This window comes from Chenopodium album, chromosome 27 (genome assembly GCF_948465745.1).
Source record: "Chenopodium album chromosome 27, dcCheAlbu1.1, whole genome shotgun sequence".
Lineage (NCBI taxonomy): Eukaryota > Viridiplantae > Streptophyta > Magnoliopsida > Caryophyllales > Amaranthaceae > Chenopodium > Chenopodium album.
The window spans coordinates 328689-349852 of record NC_137860.1 but is presented as its reverse complement, the minus strand read 5'-3'; the positions used below and the strand labels follow the sequence as shown (position 1 = coordinate 349852).

The 21164-nt window shown below is 35.5% G+C and overlaps 1 protein-coding gene and 1 pseudogene across 1 annotated transcript; both read left to right on the top strand.

Annotated features, from left to right (window-relative positions):
- The first annotated feature begins 302 nt into the window (after positions 1-302).
- LOC145618933 (NEDD8-specific protease 1 pseudogene) lies at positions 303-1160 on the top strand (annotated as a pseudogene).
- Positions 1161-19011: 17851 nt separating this feature from the next.
- Positions 19012-21090, top strand: LOC145621190 (protein ASPARTIC PROTEASE IN GUARD CELL 2-like). Its single transcript, XM_081675927.1, has one exon. It carries the CDS (start codon positions 19354-19356, stop codon positions 20965-20967), a length of 1614 nt encoding a protein of 537 aa, XP_081532053.1. The 5' UTR covers positions 19012-19353; the 3' UTR covers positions 20968-21090.
- Positions 21091-21164: the final 74 nt, after the last annotated feature.

Here is a 21164-nt window from a genome sequence, read left to right as displayed (position 1 = left end):
CGAACTGAACTGAATTGAACTGATTGGAACTGAACTGAACTAAATTGAGCTGAAATGAATATTTTATGTGAGAGGGAAATTAAGAGCTGAACTAAATTGAACTGATTGGAACTGAACTGAACTGAAATTAAGTAAATGTGAACAGGCCCTAAGACTTAAGAGTCCTAATTAAATTAGAAATAGGTAAACATATGTGGTTTATTTTAGGTAAAACTCTATATAAGTTTTAAAGTTTCAAATTATGCACTTTGTTTTCTTCAATATTTACCTCTGACCACTTAATTAAATTATTGATGCAGGTCATGGAAGATGAGAAGATACTAAATTTCAAAGGCATAATCTTATACATGTCGGATCGAGAAATCCTTAAAAATCCATGTTACATTAATGATCAGATTATAGAGTTCTACTTTCGGTTCTTAACATTCACATATGAAGAACAAGACATCCTCTTTGTATCCCCTGCAGTCTCATTCTTACTTGCTAATTCTGATTTTGAGTGTATAAAACACACTGCAGAGTCCCTCAAACTCGTCGATAAAAAACTTATTTTCTTCACCATCAACAACACCATGAATAACGAAGATGTTTCAACCGATGACACGGAAGAATGTACACATTGGAGTCTACTAGTCTATTACAAGACCCTTCATCTGTTTGTGCACCATGATAGTGTTGAAGGACTAAACAATTCGGATGCCAAAAAGCTTTATAATACTGTCAAGGATTTTGTAAGGGATGATGACAAGTCTCTAAAGCGGCCTACAAAAATTAGGAAGAATAATGGAATAGGCAACAATTTTGATAAGGCTTCAACAGCAACAAAGATGGATGATGATGATGATGATGATGATGATGATGATGACGATGATGATGATTATGATGATGATGATTATGAAGAGGCGGTTTACATAGAGTTTTATACTCCACAACAAAGCAATGTGTATGATTGTGGTCTTTATGTGATGAAAATTGCTGCTGTTATATGTGAATGGTACTTGTCTAGGAAAATTACTGCGAGTGATGAGAATAATCATTGTCTTTGGTATAAAGTTGTTCGAAACCAAGTCCTCCAGTGCTACGTTGAGAACCAAATGCGATCTGATTTACTCGAATTTGTGGATTTGCTCAAGGATAATAATCACTCTGCCATTACATGATTTGGATTCGGGTTATATATTGTGTAGACTAAACCATATGTATTTAATGATGACTAACAAATGATACTCTCATTCTTTGAGTTCTTGTACTTAGATGAAGATGTAGTTAAGTTTTGGATTATGGTTCTGTTTTTAGCACTTTATTTAGTTAAACTAATGAAGCTTCCATAATTCTCATTGATTCAAATGTATAGTTTAATTTGATACTTGTACAGCAACTTGGATATGACCATGTTAAGAGAAGTGGGTTAAGCAAGTTTTCATAGTTTAATTCTTTACTTATTGGTTTTCTTCTGCATATACTAATTCTAAATACTAGTAAATTATCTGATTTTTTATTTTATTTTTTTTGAGGATATTCTAGAAGTACCATTAATCAAGATTTGGACAAATTGTCCACTAGTAGGCCAGGCAAAGGAAGCAATGGCGGGAGGACAATAGTTTTCCCACACTCCCCTCAAAGCCAAAAGGTACTATTCTAGCTAGGTGATGAGCGACAGAGTTCCCATCCCTACGAACATTTCAGGAACAAACAAAATCAAAATTTTGCAAAAAATACTATCTAATTTATGAGATATTGTTTTCCTTAAAAAAAAAAAAAAAAAAAAAAAAAAAAAAAAAAAAAAAATGTTTGGAAAATATATCTTTTGAAATTCAGTTTTCGAAATTCTATCTCATTGCGCAAGGATTCTAAAAAATAATTTATTACATTATCTTTTTTTACAAGGAATTGATTAATTGATTTTACATGTTAACAAACAATCTGGTGCTCTTGACCATAAATTGCATCATGCTATTTTCAATAGTTATATTTATGCATGGCTTCATGCCCTTAAATTAATTATTTCGAGTAAGTTAAAATCTTGGTGATCTTGTAGCAATGATATAGCTAAAACCCACTTAGCATTATCTTCCACTAATAATTATATATATAAATGCTAGGACATCATCTGTTGTTCAATCGTATACACCATGTAATAATTGATTTGGACGCGACATATGCAAGTGTACGAGTCTAGGAGAGGATCGAAATCCTTGTGTTTGTCTCAATGCTCTATATTGATCATCAACCATGGAAAAAAAACAAAAACAATAAGAAGAAAAAGGGTTTAGGAATTTGGCCATCATCATCTAGAGTTGATTGATGAGTGCAAAAAGTAGTATTCAATGAAATGACGAACTATATACACTTGAGACAAAATTGGTTGATGTAAGTGTAATCTTGTCAAGATTTGTGTGCTTTTTATCAAGGATTTTTCAATTTCATCTATCCAAGGTTGTGAGATTATATATTCTAAGACTACTTTCACAATCATTTGAGTTATAACATTTTTATGGAATCACTGTGGCAATCTTAGGCACGATTTTCATCATCTATGCATTGTCCCACCATGGATTTTCTTCTTCCATATTATTGTTTTTCATGCATGTTCGGAATTCCGAAGTGGCTTGCTACAATTAATCTTTAAGGGGTAAAGTGAGGTATCCCTTTGATTAGCTTATACTAATGTAGATTGTGCAATTTATAAAAATGTACAATAATGTTATAACAACTCATGAAAAATCTTTTGGTACATTTTGCACAAAATAATAGAGTAATTGAAAGGTTTGTATTAGCTATATGCATATAGAGCTAGATCTATTTATATTCATTCAGTGTATAAATAAAAAGTTTTTGAACGGTTTTGTTCTCAAACGAACCTAAATACTATAGGTTTTTTTTTATTATTTATTTTTTAACACGTAGGCAAAATATATAGACAAAATTCATAAAAATCCATACATTACATGAGAATAGAAGAGGAATTTTCACCAAAAAAAAAAAAAAAAGAATAGAAGAGGAATGTCTTTGTGACATTTATTAATTAGGTTCTTTCAAATTAAGTCCAAAGTTCTATCAATTCTCTGATCTATTCATTTTTTAGACATCAAATCTTGGACTTATTTTTCTAAAACTCGACATATATAGACCTTGAGTTACTTCTCTAATTAAGCTAGAAGACTATGTATGTAGACGAAAAGCAAAAGAATTAAATTAATATCAATTGTGGACATACCAATTGTAAGCCACTTTACAAATACCAAAGATGATATTGTATTAGAATAAGATTAAGATGGAGAAAACTTTTAGGTAGTAATAATGGCTCAATTATTGAGAATCTCTAGTTTATGCATGCCAAATGTATTCCCAACTTTCCATTCAGAAGATCGAAGTATATATATGTCCTTTTCTAAACTCTCCTTTTTAATTTTAATTTGGTGACATTAATTCCACTTAATCTCTTAATCTTATTTTTTTCTGCACTAATTTATCATCAGTTTGGTACATTCTTGTCGTGTATTCATGCAAATTAGTTAAATTATTTAATAAGATGATATTATTGCTTCCCATCGTAATCCATGTCCACTCCTATGCTCAAGGATAGTATGATCCAATTGATTGCTAGCTTTGATTAATTGGTTTTTTTTATTAGCCTTATATTCTATAATATATGTGATAATGGGAGGTGGAAGATTTAATTTAATAAATGGGAGCATACACAAGCTGCATTAATAATAATTAGTAGCTTTATGAGATCATATTTTTCCATTTAACCTACTAATTGCGCTGGAAAACACTCCTTTATTTTAATATACTTTTCTCTTTGTTATTCATGTTATTATTCGTTCTACATGCTTGAATTTAATGACTATGAATTAAGTGTTACAATATATTATGAACTATAGCACAAGATAGACAGTCTTACTTAAATTATGAGATAAAAATGTATCCTTGATCATTTCAAATAATTGTCACACTATAATATTAGAATTGATCATGCAAATCATTTTTATATCACTCACATAGAATGTCAAACCTATATATCAATACAATTGTCTCATAGAAGCATATTGCATTGTTTTTAATACCGGAGTTTAATAGAGTGTATTGTTTCTCTACTTATAAACGGTTTACATGTGAGTCAAGTCGAGTTGTACCCAAATCATTATCAAAGGCTCATCTTGCCTCAACCCCAACCGCTCCCCCCTTCCACCCTTTCCACAAATGTCTCCGCCACCTAAGTTTGAACCCAACACATGTACGTAGCATAAGCACAAGTGCACGAAAATAACTAGGATAAAAAGCTCCTACATAACCAGGAGTTTGGCATGCACCCACTTTCAATAAACTGCATAAATTGCTCTTAGTCTCCTACAAAAATGATTGAATGTGCTCACTTTGCGTGGTATACATCTTGAATGATTACTGGCTGAATGATTTGAGATCAAATTTCAATCGTCTATATATATAGTTAACTTCAATTCCTTTAATATAGTAATTGCGCAGCTCTTTAACTTATAGACCGAAAAAAGTTGGTTAAGCTAAGTAGTACTATACGTAGCAGTTTAGGGTTTATATATTAAAACTGTAAAGATTATAAAAGCCATATAATCTTTTATAAACTAACCCCCTATACTGATTGAGAGGCAAAAAAAGGTGGGCTAAATAAACAATCACACTTTGATTTATCCTTAAATTAATTGAACTTGGAAGCCATTTTGTCAACAAAAGAATTCCAACTTTTCATTATAGATAACCCATTACTTGTTAATCAGTGAAAGAAAAAAGGTTGGAATTTATAAAGTGATCGAATTTCTTTGGATCACTAGTATTGTAATGTTGCTAAGTGTCTTTATCAATTCAGCCAATTGTTCTACACGTAAAGAGTTGAACGATCATGCAACTACTAAAGTATATTTGGTATCTTATACTATTATTAATTATTAACCAAAACTACTATTTTAATAATCATAATTATCTCGCCTCTTTGATTGAACAATGAGTTATCTCTCGTCAAATGATGGATTTGCATAGATACAATTACTACATTCTCGATTTGTTTCAATTTACTTGCAAAACTTTGACTTTCATATTTGTCATTAACTTAAACTGATAGTATTTGAGAGTTGAGACTAATCTAATTACATTTTACATATTCCCTCTATCCTTACATAATGGTTTCATAATGTTTCTGCACACAATAATAGTAAGGTGAATATATGAAATAGAGAAAGTTGACCAACGGAATGGATCGAAATTTACATCTAGGGAATAGATTTTGGATAAAAAATAATTGGACTTCTATTAAATGAAATGGTCATATTTGTTGTATTTTTCAGCATCACAGTATGTTAACAAAAATAAATATACTACGTATAAATAATAAAAGGATCAAAGTGTTACAAAGTATTTTATAACAATAACAAGTGCATACGATACATATATAATGTTCAAAGAGTGAAATTACATGTAAATTTCGTGTGTTATCTTATTGTAGTATCTTCAATAATTAAACTTGACTTAAGTTGTAGGAGATTGGGTGGTGAAAGTTTGTAAACCACTAAAATCAAAAGGGGTAGATTTAGATAGATGAATGGAATGGAATATGAGAAAATATCGTCTTAGCTTGATGCACACGTACCATACAAACTAGTGCGTGACTATTGTCGTCTTATTTTATTGCTACTACCCACCACTCACCAAACCCACCTCCACTTCTCATGCCCTTGCCTTATTTTTGAACAAATAAACAAGCTAAATTAAGATTTTCCAAGTTGGTGATTGGATCCATCTCTAGCTACGTTACGATAGATATACTACAATTCCATTGCAACAGATTTCTAAAATAACCACATATGTAATACTACTTCGAATTCCGTTAAATATTAGTTGCAACCTTGCAATATTTTATGTCTTTCAAATAATACCCCAAAGTTGCAACTAATATTTAACAAAGGTACGAGTAGTATATAATTGAATCAAACTAATTCTTGAGACTTTATAAACTTTATGTATGTTTGCAATTAAGGTTAGCTTCTTCGCTTGTCTTAGGGCCAATGCAAGTCTATACAATGACATGACAGAAAATGCATCTCATACCAAGGACAATACAAGATAACAATGTGAAGCCGCCTAGGTAAGACAAGAGAAGACATCTTAAGACATGATGATAAGGGTGAACCAAGGAATAAATAAATGAGATTGTTCCAAGCACCAATTAAGCCTCTGAGGCCCTTTGGGAACACCAAAAAGCACATCAATGCATAATTTTCTCGTGTCTAAAATATGTCATTTGAAAGTTGTAACACACATAATTGGAGCAATTTTAGAGCTTTTGAGACCCGATGTTAAGAACTCGCAAAATTGTAGGACGTGAATTGTTGAGTCATATATATAATGTTTTTTTAACCACATATAGCGATTAATTTGTTACATAAAGGCCAGTGATGACCGTAACCTTAGCCAATGAAAGGAGGCATATGTAAAAAAAAATGTAGATCGAGCTGACAAATAGGTTGGGTCGGGTTTAGGTTAACGAGTTTACATATAAGGGGTTAACACCCCCAACCAGAACACGACCTGTTTACATACACCAGTTATACGGGGTATAATATTATGATTTATGACAACATATAATTATCATCTATGGTTTCAAACGACATTATATGAACCAGAGATGTATCCCTAATAAGTATCTCGAGACTTTCCGACACCGGGTCCCGAAACCTCCAAAATTGCTCAAAAAATCTTCAATTTTGAGAATTTTTTACTTTTCTTTGGCCCGAAAATAAAAATTGTCGAGACGTTAACCATGGACCCAAATACCCTCCGGGTGTCCAATTGGGTGGGTAGAAACATCCAACTTTGATGTAAACATCCAATTTATTCATTTTATTACACGCGTCTTTTATTGGCTTTAAGCTTTCAAAAGGGCCTTTATGTAACCAAATAATGGTCATATAAGGGTCTAAACAATATTATCTGACCTCGAGACGCATCCCATAGTGTTCCGTGAATTTTAGACACCGGGCCCCAATTGCTCCAATTTCGTGTATTATAGCCTTCAAATTTGGCTTCCAAATATCATTTTTCCACTCGACGAGATTATAAATCCAGGTACTTCCATGGGTTCCCAAAGGGCCTTGGGAGTCATAAATAGTTATCGAAACCATCTCATTCATCACGACTTAAGGCAAAGTCGACATACACTCTAGTGACGAAAATATTTGTTTGTATGCGTTGTCCTTGGGTGCACATGTCTTGTGCGCATGCCACACGCCCCCTAGCACCATCTAACATCCTAACACTTAGACTTTTTGACATGTCTTAATCCTATACTTAGCATTTTTTTAGCATATAAGAAGCATTGCTAACCTCGTTTTCCAAAATATAGATGTTTTTAGCGAATAAAGTGGAGGAGACGAATCGAAGCGGTGCTTCTTAATTGCTAAAAATGCTTAGTACGGGAAATCCTAAACCCTGAAACCCTAAATCATCACTTTATTCAAGTCACATCACTTCCCTGTACTTATGTGACATCTTTATATTTCATCAATTATAAAATAAAATCAAAATTAAATCTTTGTAGATAATATGTCATCACTATTCTTATATTTCATAGGTATCTTATGGTTTCAAACAACCTTTTATGATCCCAAGAGAACCCCTCCTACGCGTTCGCGCCTATTTTGATAAATGTCAAAAATTGACCCGAAATCGTGTATTATAGCCTTCAATTTTGGACAATTATTGACTTTTTATGACCCGGAAACAAATACTGTCGAGGGGCTTACCATGGACCCTAATACACCCCATGAGCCTATTTGTGTGGGTAACACCATCCAATATGCCTTTAAATTGTCATTTTATCGGCTTACAACTTGCATCGATTTCATTAATTCAAGCCAACCACGGACATTTTTAACAGCGTATAATGATCATATATGGGTCAAAACGACATTATATGACCCCGAGATGTATCCCCTAGTATCTAAAAAGTTTCCGACACCGGGTCCCAAAACCTACAAAATTGCTTGAAAAGCGTGAATAATAGCCTTCAATTTTGAAATTTTTTGACCTTTTATTGGCCTGAAAATAAAAATTGTCGAGACGTTTACCATGGACCAAAATATCCTCCGGGTGTCCAATTAGGTGGGTGGAACCATCCAACTTTCATTTAAACAACCAATTTACCCGTTTTCGTACACCCGTCTTTTGTTGGCTATAAACTTTCAAAATCGCCTTTATGTAGCCGAATAATGGTCATATATGGGTCTAAATAATATTATATGACCCCGGGAAGCTTCCCGTAGTGTTCTGGGAATTTTTGACACCGAACCCTGAATTGCTCCGATTTCGTGTATTATATCTAATTTGGCTTCTGAATAATATCATTTTTTCACCCGACGAGATTATGAGTCCAGGTACTTCCACGGGTTCCCAAAGGGTCTTAGGAGTCATAAATAGTGATCGGAACCGTCTCATTCATCCTTAATAATCATGACTTCAGGCAAAGTCGACATGCCCTCTAGTGACGAAAATATTTGTTTTTATGTGTTGTCCTTGGGTGCACATGTCTTGTGCGCATGCCACACGCCCCCTAGCACCATCTAACATCCTAATACTTAAACATTTTAACTTGTTTTAATCCCATAATTAGCATTTTTTAGCATATAAGAAGCATTGCTAACCTCGTTTTCCAAAATATAAGTGTTTTTAGGGAATAAGGTGGGGGAGACGAATCGAAGCGTTAATTCTTACTTGCTAAAAAATGCTAAGTAGGGGAAATTCTAAACCCTAAAACCCTAAATTAAATCATCACTTCATTCAAGTCACATCACTTCACTATACATATGTGACATCATTATATTTCATAAATTGTAAAATAAAGTAAAAATTCAATCTTTGTACATAATATATCATCACTATTCTTATATTTCATATATAGGTGTTATATTGTTTAAAACCACCTTTTATGATCCCAGGAGTACCCCCCACCCCACGCGTTCAGGCCTTTTATTGATAAATATCAAAAATTGACCAAAATCGTGTATTATATAGCCTTTAATTTTGGACAATTGAATTTTTTTTTACCCGGAAACAAATATTGTCGAGGCGCTAACCATGGACCCTAATACACCGCAGGAGCCTATTTGTGTGGGTAACACTATCCAATATGCCTTTAAATTGTCATTTTATCGGTTTACAACTTGCATCGATTTCATTATATCAAGCCAACCTCGGACATTTTTATGAGCATATAATGATCATATATGGTTCCAAACGACATTATATGATCCCGAGATGTATCCCCTAGTATCTCGAGACTTTCCGACACCGGGTCTCGAAACCTCCAAAATTGCTTGAATAGCGTGGATAATAGCCTTCAATTTTGAAAATTTTTGACTTTTTTTTTTGCCCGAAAATAAAAATTGTCGAAACGTTTACTGTGGACCCAAATACTCTCTAGGAGTCCAATTGGGTGGGAAGAACCATCAAACTTTCATTTAAACATCCAATTTACCCGTTTTCGTACACGCGTCTTTTATTGGCTATAAGCTTTCTAAGGGGCCTTTATGTTGCCGAATAATGGTCACATATGGGTCCAAACAATATTGTCTGACCCCGGGACGCATCCCATAGTGTTCCGTGAATTTTTGACACCGGGCCCCAAATTGCTCCAATTTCGTGTATTATAGCCTTTAAATTTGGCTTCCGAATATCATTTTTTCACCCGATGAGATATGAGTCCAGGTACTTCCACAGGTTCCCAAAGGGCCTTAGGAGTCGTAAATAGTGATCGGAAACGTCTCTTTTATCCTTAATTATCATGACTTAAGGCAAAGTCGACATGCCCTCTAGCGACGAAAATATTTGTTTTTATGCGTTGTCCTTGGGTGCACATGTCTTGTGCGCATGCCACACGCCCCCTAGCACCATCTAACATCCTAACACTTAAACATTTTGACTTGTTTTAATCCCATACTTAGCATTTTTTAGCATATAAGAAGCATTGCTAACCTCGTTTCCGTAAATATAAGTGTTTTTAGGAAATAAGGTGGAGGAGACGAATCAAAGCGTTAATTCTTACTTGCTAAAAAATGCTAAGTACGGAAAATTCTAAACCCTAAAACCCTAAATCATCACTTCATTCAAGTCACATCACTTCACTATACATATGTGACATCATTATATTTTTCATGAATTGTAAAATAAAGTCAAAATTCAATCTTTGTACATAATATATCATCACTATTCTTATATTTCATATATAGGTGTTATATGGTCTAAAACCACCTTTTATGATCTCAGGATTACCCCCCATCCCACGCATTCAGGCCTTTTATTGATAAATAACAAAAAATGACCGAAATCGTGTAATATATAGCCTTTAATTTTGGACAATCATTGAATTTTCTTTTGCCCGGAAACAAATACTGTCGAGGCGCTTACCATGGATCCTAATACACCCCAGGAGCCTATTTGTGTGGGTAACACTATCCAATATGCCTTTAAATTGTCATTTTATCGGTTTACAACTTGCATCGATTTCATTAATTCAAGCCAATCTCGGACATTTTTAACAGCACATGATGATCATATATGGTTCCAAACGACATTGTATGATCCCGAGATGTATCCGCTAGTATCTCGAGACTTTCCGACACCTGGTCTCGAAACCTCCAAAATTACTTGAAAAGCGTGGATAATAGCCTTCAATTTTGAGAATTTTTGACTTTTTTTTTTTGCCATTAAATAAAAATTGTCGAAACGTTTACCATGGACCCAATTACCCTCCGGGAGTCCAATTGGGTGGGAAGAACCATCAAACTTTCATTTAAACATCCAATTTACCCGTTTTCGTACACGCGTCTTTTATTTTCTACAAGCTTTCTAAGGGGCCTTTATGTTGCCGAAAAATGGTTACATATGGGTCAAACAATATTGTCTGACCCCCGGACGCATCCCATAGTGTTTCGTGAATTTTTGACACCGGGCCCCAAATTGCTCCAATTTCGTGTATTATAGCCTTTAAATTTGGCTTCCGAATATCATTTTTTCACCCGAAGAGATTATGAGTCCAGGTACTTCCACGGGTTCCCAAAGGGCCTTAGGAGTCATAAATAGTGATCGGAACCGTCTCATTCATTTTTAATCATCATGACTTAAGGTAAAGTCGACATGCCCTCTAGTGACGAAAATATTTGTTTGTATGCGCTGTTCTTGGGTGCACATGTCTTGTGCGCATGCCACACGCCCCTTAGCACAATCTAACATCCTAATTTTAGACTTTTTTGACTTGTCTTAGCTTAATCCTATACTTAGCATTTTTTTAGCATATAAGAAACATTGCTAACCTCGTTTTCCAAAATATAGGTATTATTAGCGAATAAGGTGGAGGAGGCGAATCGAACCGGTGCTTCTTAATTGCTAAAAAATGATTAGTACGAGAAATCCTAAATCCTAAAACCCTAAATCATCATTTTATTCAAGTCATATCACTTCACTGTACTTATGTGACATCTTTATATTTCATCAATTGTAAAATAAAGTCAAAATTAAATCTTTGTACATAATATGTCATCACTATTCTTATATTTCATATACAGGTGTTATATGGTTTAAAACCACCTTTTATAATCCCAGGTGTACCTCCCACCCCACGCGTTCAAGCCTTTTATTGATAAATATCAAAAATTGACCAAAATCGTGTATTATATAGCCTTTAATTTTGGACAATTATTGAACTTTTTATTACCCTGAAACAAATACTGTCGAGGCGCTTATCATGGACCATAATACACCGCAGGAGCCTATTTGTGTGGGTAACACTATCCAATATGCCTTAGCTTTAAATTGTCATTTTATCGGTTTACAACTTGCATCGATTTAATTAATTCAAGCCAACCTCAGACATTTTTAACAGCATATAATTATCATATATGGTTCCAATCGACATTATATGATCCCGAGATGTATCCCCTAGTATCTCGAGACATTCCGACACCGTGTCTCGAAACCTCCAAAATTGCTTGAAAAGCGTGGATAATAGCCTTCAATTTAGAGAATTTTTTACTTTTTTTTTGCCCGAAAATAAAAATTGTCGAAACGTTTACCATGGACCCAAATACCCTCTGGAAGTCCAATTGGGTGGGAAGAACCATCAAACTTTCATTTAAACATCCAATTTACCCGTTTTCGTACACGCGTCTTTTATTGGCTATAAGCTTTCTAAGGGGCCTTTATGTTGCCGAATAATGGTCACATATGGGTCCAAACAATATTTTCTGACCCCGGGACGCATCCCATAGTGTTCCGTGAATTTTTGACACCGGGCCCCAAATTGCTCCAATTTCGTGTATTATAGCCTTTAAATTTGGCTTCCGAATATCATTTTTTCACCCGACGAGATTATGAGTCCAGGTACTTCCACAGGTTCCCAAAGGGCCTTAGGAGTCGTAAATAGTGATCGGAAACGTCTCATTTATCCTTAATTATCATGACTTAAGGCAAAGTCGACATGACCTCTAGCGACGAAAATATTTGTTTTTATGCGTTGTCCTTGGGTGCACATGTCTTGTGCGCATGCCACACGCCCCCTAGCACCATCTAACATCCTAACACTTAAACATTTTGACTTGTTTTAATCCCATACTTAGCATTTTTTAGCATATAAGAAGCATTGCTAACCTCGTTTCCGTAAATATAAGTGTTTTTAGGAAATAAGGTGGAGGAGACGAATCAAAGCGTTAATTCTTACTTGCTAAAAAATGCTAAGTACGGAAAATTCTAAACCCTAAAACCCTAAATCATCACTTCATTCAAGTCACATCACTTCACTATACATATGTGACATCATTATATTTTTCATGAATTGTAAAATAAAGTCAAAATTCAATCTTTGTACATAATATATCATCACTATTCTTATATTTCATATATAGGTGTTATATGGTCTAAAACCACCTTTTATGATCTCAGTATTACCCCCCATCCCACGCATTCAGGCCTTTTATTGATAAATATCAAAAAATGACCGTAATCGTGTAATATATAGCCTTTAATTTTGGACAATCATTGAATTTTTTTTTGTCCGGAAACAAATACTGTCGAGGCGCTTACCATGGACCCTAATACACCCCAGGAGCCTATTTGTGTGGGTAACACTATCCAATATGCCTTTAAATTGTCATTTTATCAGTTTACAACTTGCATCGATTTCATTAATTCAAGCCAATCTCGGACATTTTTAACAGCATATGATGATCATATATGGTTCCAAACGACATTGTATGATCCCGAGATGTATCCGCTAGTATCTCGAGACTTTCCGACACCTGGTCTCGAAACCTCCAAAATTACTTGAAAAGCGTGGATAATAGCCTTCAATTTTGAGAATTTTTGACTTTTTTTTTTGCCCGAAAATAAAAATTGTCGAAACGTTTACCATGGACCCAATTACCCTCCGGGAGTCCGATTGGGTGGGAAGAACCATCAAACTTTCATTTAAACATCCAATTTACCCGTTTTCGTACACGCGTCTTTTATTTTCTATAAGCTTTCTAAGGGGCCTTTATGTTGCCGAAAAATGGTTACATATGGGTCAAACAATATTGTTTGACCCCCGGATGCATCCCATAGTGTTCCGTGAATTTTTGACACCGGGCCCCAAATTGCTCCAATTTCGTGTATTATAGCCTTTAAATTTGGCTTCCGAATATCTTTTTTTCACCCGAAGAGATTATGAGTCCAGGTACTTCCACGGGTTCCCAAAGGGCCTTAGAAGTCATAAATAGTGATCGGAACCGTCTCATTCATTTTTAATCATCATGACTTAATGTAAAGTCGACATGCCCTCTAGTGACGAAAATATTTGTTTGTATGCGCTGTTCTTGGGTGCACATGTCTTGTGCGCATGCCACACGCCCCTTAACACAATCTAACATCCTAATTTTAGACTTTTTTGACTTGTCTTAATCCTATACTTAGCATTTTTTTAGCATATAAGAAACATTGCTAACCTCGTTTTCCAAAATATAAGTATTATTAGCGAATAAGGTGGAGGAGGCGAATCGAGCCGGTGCTTCTTAATTGCTAAAAATTGATTAGTACGGGAAATCCTAAACCCTAAAACCCTAAATCATCACTTTATTCAAGTCACATCACTTCACTGTACTTATGTGACATCTTTATATTTCATCAATTGTAAAATAAAGTCAAAATTAAATCTTTGTACATAATATGTCATCACTATTCTTATATTTCATATATAAGTGTTATATGGTTTAAAACCACCTTTTATGATCCCAGGTGTACCTCCCACCCCACGGCCCACGCGTTCAGGCCTTTTATTGATAAATATCAAAAATTGACCAAAATCGTGTATTATATAGCCTTTAATTTTGGACAATTATTGAACTTTTTATTACCCTGAAACAAATACTATCGAGGCGCTTATCATGGACCCTAATACACCGCAGGAGCCTATTTGTGTGGGTAACACTATCCAATATGCCTTTAAATTGTCATTTTATCGGTTTACAACTTGCATCGATTTAATTAATTCAAGCCAACCTCAGACATTTTTAACAGCATATAATGATCATATATGGTTCCAAACGACATTATATGATCCCGAGATGTATCCCCTAGTATCTCGAGACATTCCGACACCGGGTCTCGAAACCTCCAAAATTGCTTGAAAAGCGTGGATAATAGCCTTCAATTTTGAGAATTTTTTACTTTTTTTTTTTTGCCCGCAAATAAAAATTGTCGAAACGTTTACCATGGACCTAAATACCCTCCGGGAGTCCAATTGGGTGGGAAGAACCATCAAACTTTCATTTAAACATCCAATTTACCCGTTTTCGTACACTCGTCTTTTATTGGTTATAAGCTTTCTAAGGGGCCTTTATGTTGCCGAATAATGGTCACATATGGGTCTAAACAATATTGTCTGACCCCTGGACGCATTCCATAGTGTTCCGTGAATTTTTGACACCGGGCCACAAATTGCTCCAATTTCGTGTATTATAGCCTTTAAATTTGGCTTCCGAATATCATTGTTTCGCCCGACAAGATTATGAGTCCATGTACTTCCACGGGTTCCCAAAGGGCCTTAGGAGTCATAAATAGTGATCGGAACCGTCTCATTCATTTTTAATCATCATGACTTAAGGTAAAGTCGACATGCCCTCTAGTGACGAATTGAAAATATTTGTTTGTATGCGCTGTTCTTGGGTGCACATGTCTTGTGCGCATGCCACACGCCCCTTAGCACAATCTAACATCCTAGTTTTAGATATTTTTGACTTGCCTTAATTTTATACTTAGCGTTTTTTAGCATATAAGAAACATTGCTAACCTCGTTTTCCAAAATATAGGTATTATTAGCGAATAAGGTGGAGGAGGCGAATCGAACCGGTGCTTCTTAATTGCTAAAAAATGATTAGTACAGGAAATCATAAACCCTAAAACCCTAAATCATCACTTTATTCAAGTCACATCACTTCACTGTACTTATGTGACATCTTTATATTTCATCAATTGTAAAATAAAGTCAAAATTAAATCTTTGTACATAATATGTCATCACTATTCTTATATTTCATATATAGGTGTTATATGGTTTAAAACCACCTTTTATGATCCCAGGAGTACCTCCCACCCCACGCGTTTAGGCCTTTTATTGATAAATATCAAAAATTGACCAAAATCGTGTATTATATAGCCTTTAATTTTGGACAATTATTGAACTTTTTATTACCCTGAAACAAATACTGTCGAGGCGCTTATCATGGACCCTAATACACCGCAGGAGCCTATTTGTGTGGGTAACACTATCCAATATTCCTTTAAATTTTCATTTTATCGGTTTACAACTTGCATCGATTTAATTAATTCAAGCCAACCTCAGACATTTTTAACAGCATATAATGATCATATATGGTTCCAAACGACATTATATGATCCCAAGATGTATTCCCTAGTATCTCGAGACATTCCGACACCGGGTCTCGAAACCTCCAAAATTGCTTGAAAAGCGTGGATAATAGCCTTCAATTTAGAGAATTTTTTAGTTTTTTTTTTTTTGCCCGAAAATAAAAATTGTCGAAACGTTTACCATGGACCCAAATACCCTCCGGGAGTCCAATTGGGTGGGAAGAACCATCAAACTTTCATTTAAACATCCAATTTACCCGTTTTCGTACACGCGTCTTTTATTGGCTATAAGCTTTTTAAGGGGCCTTTATGTTGCCGAATAATGGTCACATATGGGTCTAAACAATATTGTCTGACCCCGGGACGCATCCCATAGTGTTCCGTGAATTTTTGACACCGGGCACCAAGTTGTTCCAATTTCGTGTATTATATCCTTTAAATTTGGCTTCCGAATATCATTTTTTCACCCGACGAGATTATGAGTCCAGGTACTTCCACGGGTTCCCAAAGGGCCTTAGGAGTCATAAATAGTGATCGGAACCGTCTCATTCATCCTTAGTCATCATGACTTAAGGCAAAGTCAACATGCCCTTTAGTAACGAAAATATATGTTTTTATGCGTTGTTCTTGGGTGCACATGTCTTGTGCGCATGCCACACGCCCCTTAGCACCATCTAACATCCTAACACTTAATTATTTTGACTTGTTTTAATCCCATACTTAGTATTTTTTAGCATATAAGAAGCATTGCTAACCTCGTCTTCCAAAATATAAGTGTTTTTAGGGAATAAGGTGGAGGAGACGAATCGTAGCGATGCTTCCTAATTGATTAAAAAATGATAAGTAAGGGAAATCCTAAACCGTTAAACCCTCAATCATTACTTCATTCAAGTCGCATCACTTCACTGTACTTATGTGACATCATTATATTTCATGAATTGTAAAATAAAGTCAAGCTTCAATCTTTGTACATAATATGTCATCACTATTCTTATATTTTATAGGAGTCTTTCTGTTTCAAACTACCTTATATGATCTCAAGAGTAACTCCCACGCATTCATTTCATTTTTTGATAAATGTCAAAAATTGACCCGAAATCGTGTATTATAGCCATCAAGTTTGGACAATTATTGACTTTTTTTACCCGAAAACAAAAATTGTCGAGGCGCTTAACATGGACCCAATACACCCCAGGAGCCTATTTGTGTGGGTAACACTATCCAATACGCCTTTAAATTGTCATTTTATCGGTTTACAACTTGCATCGATTTCATTAATTCTAGCCAATCTCGGACATTTTTAACAGCATATAATGATCATATATGGTTCCAAACGACATTATATGATCCCGAGATGTATCCCCTAATTTCATTCAAATCATCACTTCATTCAAGTCACATCACTTCATTGTACTTATTATGTGACATCATTATAATTCATGAATTGTAAAATAATGTCAAAATTCAATATTTGTACATAATATGTCATCACTATTCTTATATTTCATAGGTGTCTTATGGTTTCAAACCACCTTATATGATCTCAAGAGTACCCCCCCCCCCAAGCCACACGGATAAGACAAGAGAAGACATCTTAAGACATGATGATAAGGGTGTACCATTTCAAGGAATAAATGAGATTGTTCCAGGCACCAAGTAAGCATCTTGAGGCCCTTTGGGAACACCAAAACGTACCTCAATGCGTAATCTTCTCGTGTCTAAAATATGTCCTTTGAAAGCTATAATAATACACGAAATTGGAGCAAATTTGGAACTTTTGAGACCTGGTTTTAAAAACTCACAGAATTGTATGATACGAATTTCGGAGTCATATATAATGTTTTTTTCTTAGCTAGATATAGCAGTTAATTAGTTACATTAAGCCCAGAAATGACCCTTAGCCAATGGAAGGAGGCATATACAAAAAAAAAAAAAGTAGAGCTGGCAATAAATAGTATAGGTTGGGTCGGGTTTAGAATGATCTGTTTACATATACACGGGTCAACATCCCCAACCTGAACCCGACTTGTTTAGATAAAGGGGTCAAAATAAAAGTTAAGCCAGAATTAATCTGTCATGATGTTAGACGGCTTGATCTAAAACCGACCCGATTTAAGTTTGTGAGCGCAAGTATGACATAAGGAGCAACATTTAATTTTTTTTTTTTTTGGTAAAGGAGCAACATTTAATTAATTAAGCACAAAGCAGGCTGCTGAAGTGTAAAAGCAACATTAGCATACATAGTTATAGAAAATATAGCTTATTGTTGTGGTTAAAACTGAAAAGTCATGGATTAATTTAAAATATATATACTACGTAAGTCCAAGCTAATATAGATAGGTAAACTAATGCGAGCATGTATAGTGGAATTAGTTTGTCTACCTATCTATGTCTTAGCTTTAAAGCGCACCTTATTATAAAGGCTACTGTATATTGTATTCTCTAACCTTTTCATGTTCCATTAACACTCCATAACCTATCAAGTATGTAGTTATATCCTAATATAATGCATGCATAATCCTTTTTTTAATTTTTTTTTTTTTTTTTTTTTTTTTTTTTTTTTTTTTTTTTGTTGTTGGGAGATTGGGGATATATAATTATTTATGGAAAAGCATGAGCTGTGTATGAAGATTTTATGTGTAGGAAATTTACATTAGTTGATAACATAATAACACTGATAAAGTAGTTGGTAGGGATTCATCTTATAACCTTAACATTGATGCTATAGCTACGTTTGACTACCAATTACAGTTCTTGAAATTTTATTAATTGAGGCTCCATAATAAAATAAAATTTATCTATGAGACAAATATATAATTTAAGAACAAATTAAAGGGATTACAAATTAAAAACAACGATGAAATGTACATGCCCATAAGCCTTGGTTACAACATATATAGCTTCGTCCATGAATATGCTGATATGCACTATGTAATAGGCTTTGTGTAGATGCCCTATAAAAGAGGGGTTACATTCCCTACTTGGGGTATTGCAGTAATGTGAATACAAATACAATCTCATAGTCAATCACTCAATTACAACCACAACTATTTCCCCCTTCTAAAAAGGACAAACAAAGATGATTTCACTGCTCACTAAAAATTCCTCTGCCCTCTTTACTACATACTACCTACCTCATACAAAATACAATGAAATTGGTAAAATTTACATACAACACAACTTTATCCTAATCATACCCCATCACACAACAACATTAACTCAGACCAATGGGCCATCAAAGTCAACAATCATTTCTTTGCATTGCTTTTCACTATTTCATTTTTTTCCAAACCCAATACCAATAAATCCTCCCTCTCTTCACCCCCAAAAATCTCACATTTCATTCACTTTCTAATTATCCCACTTTTTAAACCCACAAAACAAAACACACATAAACACATACTTGGTACTACATAATAATTGCAACCAAATGACACTCCACAAAAGAAGACTAGTTCAAACTAGTACCATATCATGTTTCTCTATCAACTCCTTTCCTCTTCAAGTGGTGGCCACAACCACGATACTAGTGTTTCTCCGCCTTTCGTGTGTCGCAGCCACCCACAAAACCACCAATCGTGTGACATCCTACCCAAATTTCCAACACTTGAATGTCCCTAAAGAAATATCCTCCAATAAGCTTCAAAGTAAGCATTATTCTCGTCCTACAAAATTAGATATCGATCATCATCATCATCATCCTCTTCCTAAATTTAATGAACAAAAGATTGTTACATTATTATCCAATGACAACAACAACAACAATAAGAATTCAAGTTTGAACTTCAAGTTCAATCTCATTCATAGGGACAAGCTTAGCAATAAACTATCGTCGTCTGGCAAGCACAAGCATGATCACACCCATCGATTCTCGCTCCGAATACAGCGCGACATCAAGCGAGTTGCCGGCCTTACTCACCGGCTTTCGATTACTAACACTAGTGGTGTGGATGATTACAAGATGGTGGAGTCATTCGGGTCGGACGTGGTATCGGGTATGGATCAAGGGAGTGGAGAGTATTTCATAAGGTTAGGAGTAGGAAGTCCTCCTAGAAAACAATATGTTGTCATTGACTCAGGAAGTGACATTGTTTGGGTACAATGCCAACCTTGTAAACAATGTTACAAACAATCTGACCCGGTATTCAACCCGGCCCAATCAGCCTCGTATTCGGGTGTCTCCTGCTCGTCGTCCGTGTGTAGTCGGATTCAAAACTCGGGTTGCAGCCACGCGGACCGATGCCGGTACGAGGTGCTATACAGTGACGGATCTTACACCAAGGGGAACCTTGCATTTGAGACTATCACAATTGGTGGGACTGTTGTAAGAAACGTTGCTATGGGTTGTGGACATAGTAATCAAGGCATGTTTGTTGGGGCTGCTGGTTTGTTGGGATTAGGTGGTGGGTCCATGTCTTTTGTGGGCCAACTTGGGGGTCAAACTGGTGGGGCCTTTAGTTATTGTCTAGTGAGCCGGGGGTCTGGTACCCCCGGCTCACTAGTATTTGGACGAGAAGCTATGCCCGTGGGAGCTGCTTGGATCAACTTGGTCCGCAGCCCCCGAGCCCCTAGCTTCTACTACATAGGGCTTATGGGACTCGGGGTAGGCGGGGTCCGAGTCCCGCTCCCTGAAGGTGTGTTTGACCTCACCGGGTCAGGAGACGGTGGAGTGGTCATGGACACGGGCACGGCCGTGACCAGGTTTCCTACCACCGCCTACCAAGCATTTCGAGACTCATTCCTGACCCAAACCGCCAACCTCCCCCGGGCCTCAGGGGTGTCAATATTCGACACATGTTATAATCTAGCCGGGTTCGGGTCAGTACGAGTCCCGACCGTATCTTTCTACTTTACGGACGGGCCAATACTAACCCTCCCGGCCAAGAACTTCTTGATCCCTATAGACGAAGCGGGTACGTTTTGCTTCGCTTTTGCTCCTTCATCTTCAGGACTATCCATCATAGGAAACATTCAACAAGAGGGTATTCAAATATCTATTGATGGTTCCAATGGTTTTGTAGGATTTGGCCCTAATATCTGCTAAATGTTTATGAAGTTATAAACAACCAACAATTGATTGAATTACCAATTTTATAGTCATCATACTACTATACTATAGTAGTAACTCTACTAAGTAGTAATAGTAATAGTAATAGTAATACTGGATCCCTCTTTGTAAAGTTGCTTTTTTTATCTCCTTTTTGAAATTTTGGCCTATATTTTCACTCTTTTTCTAGTCAA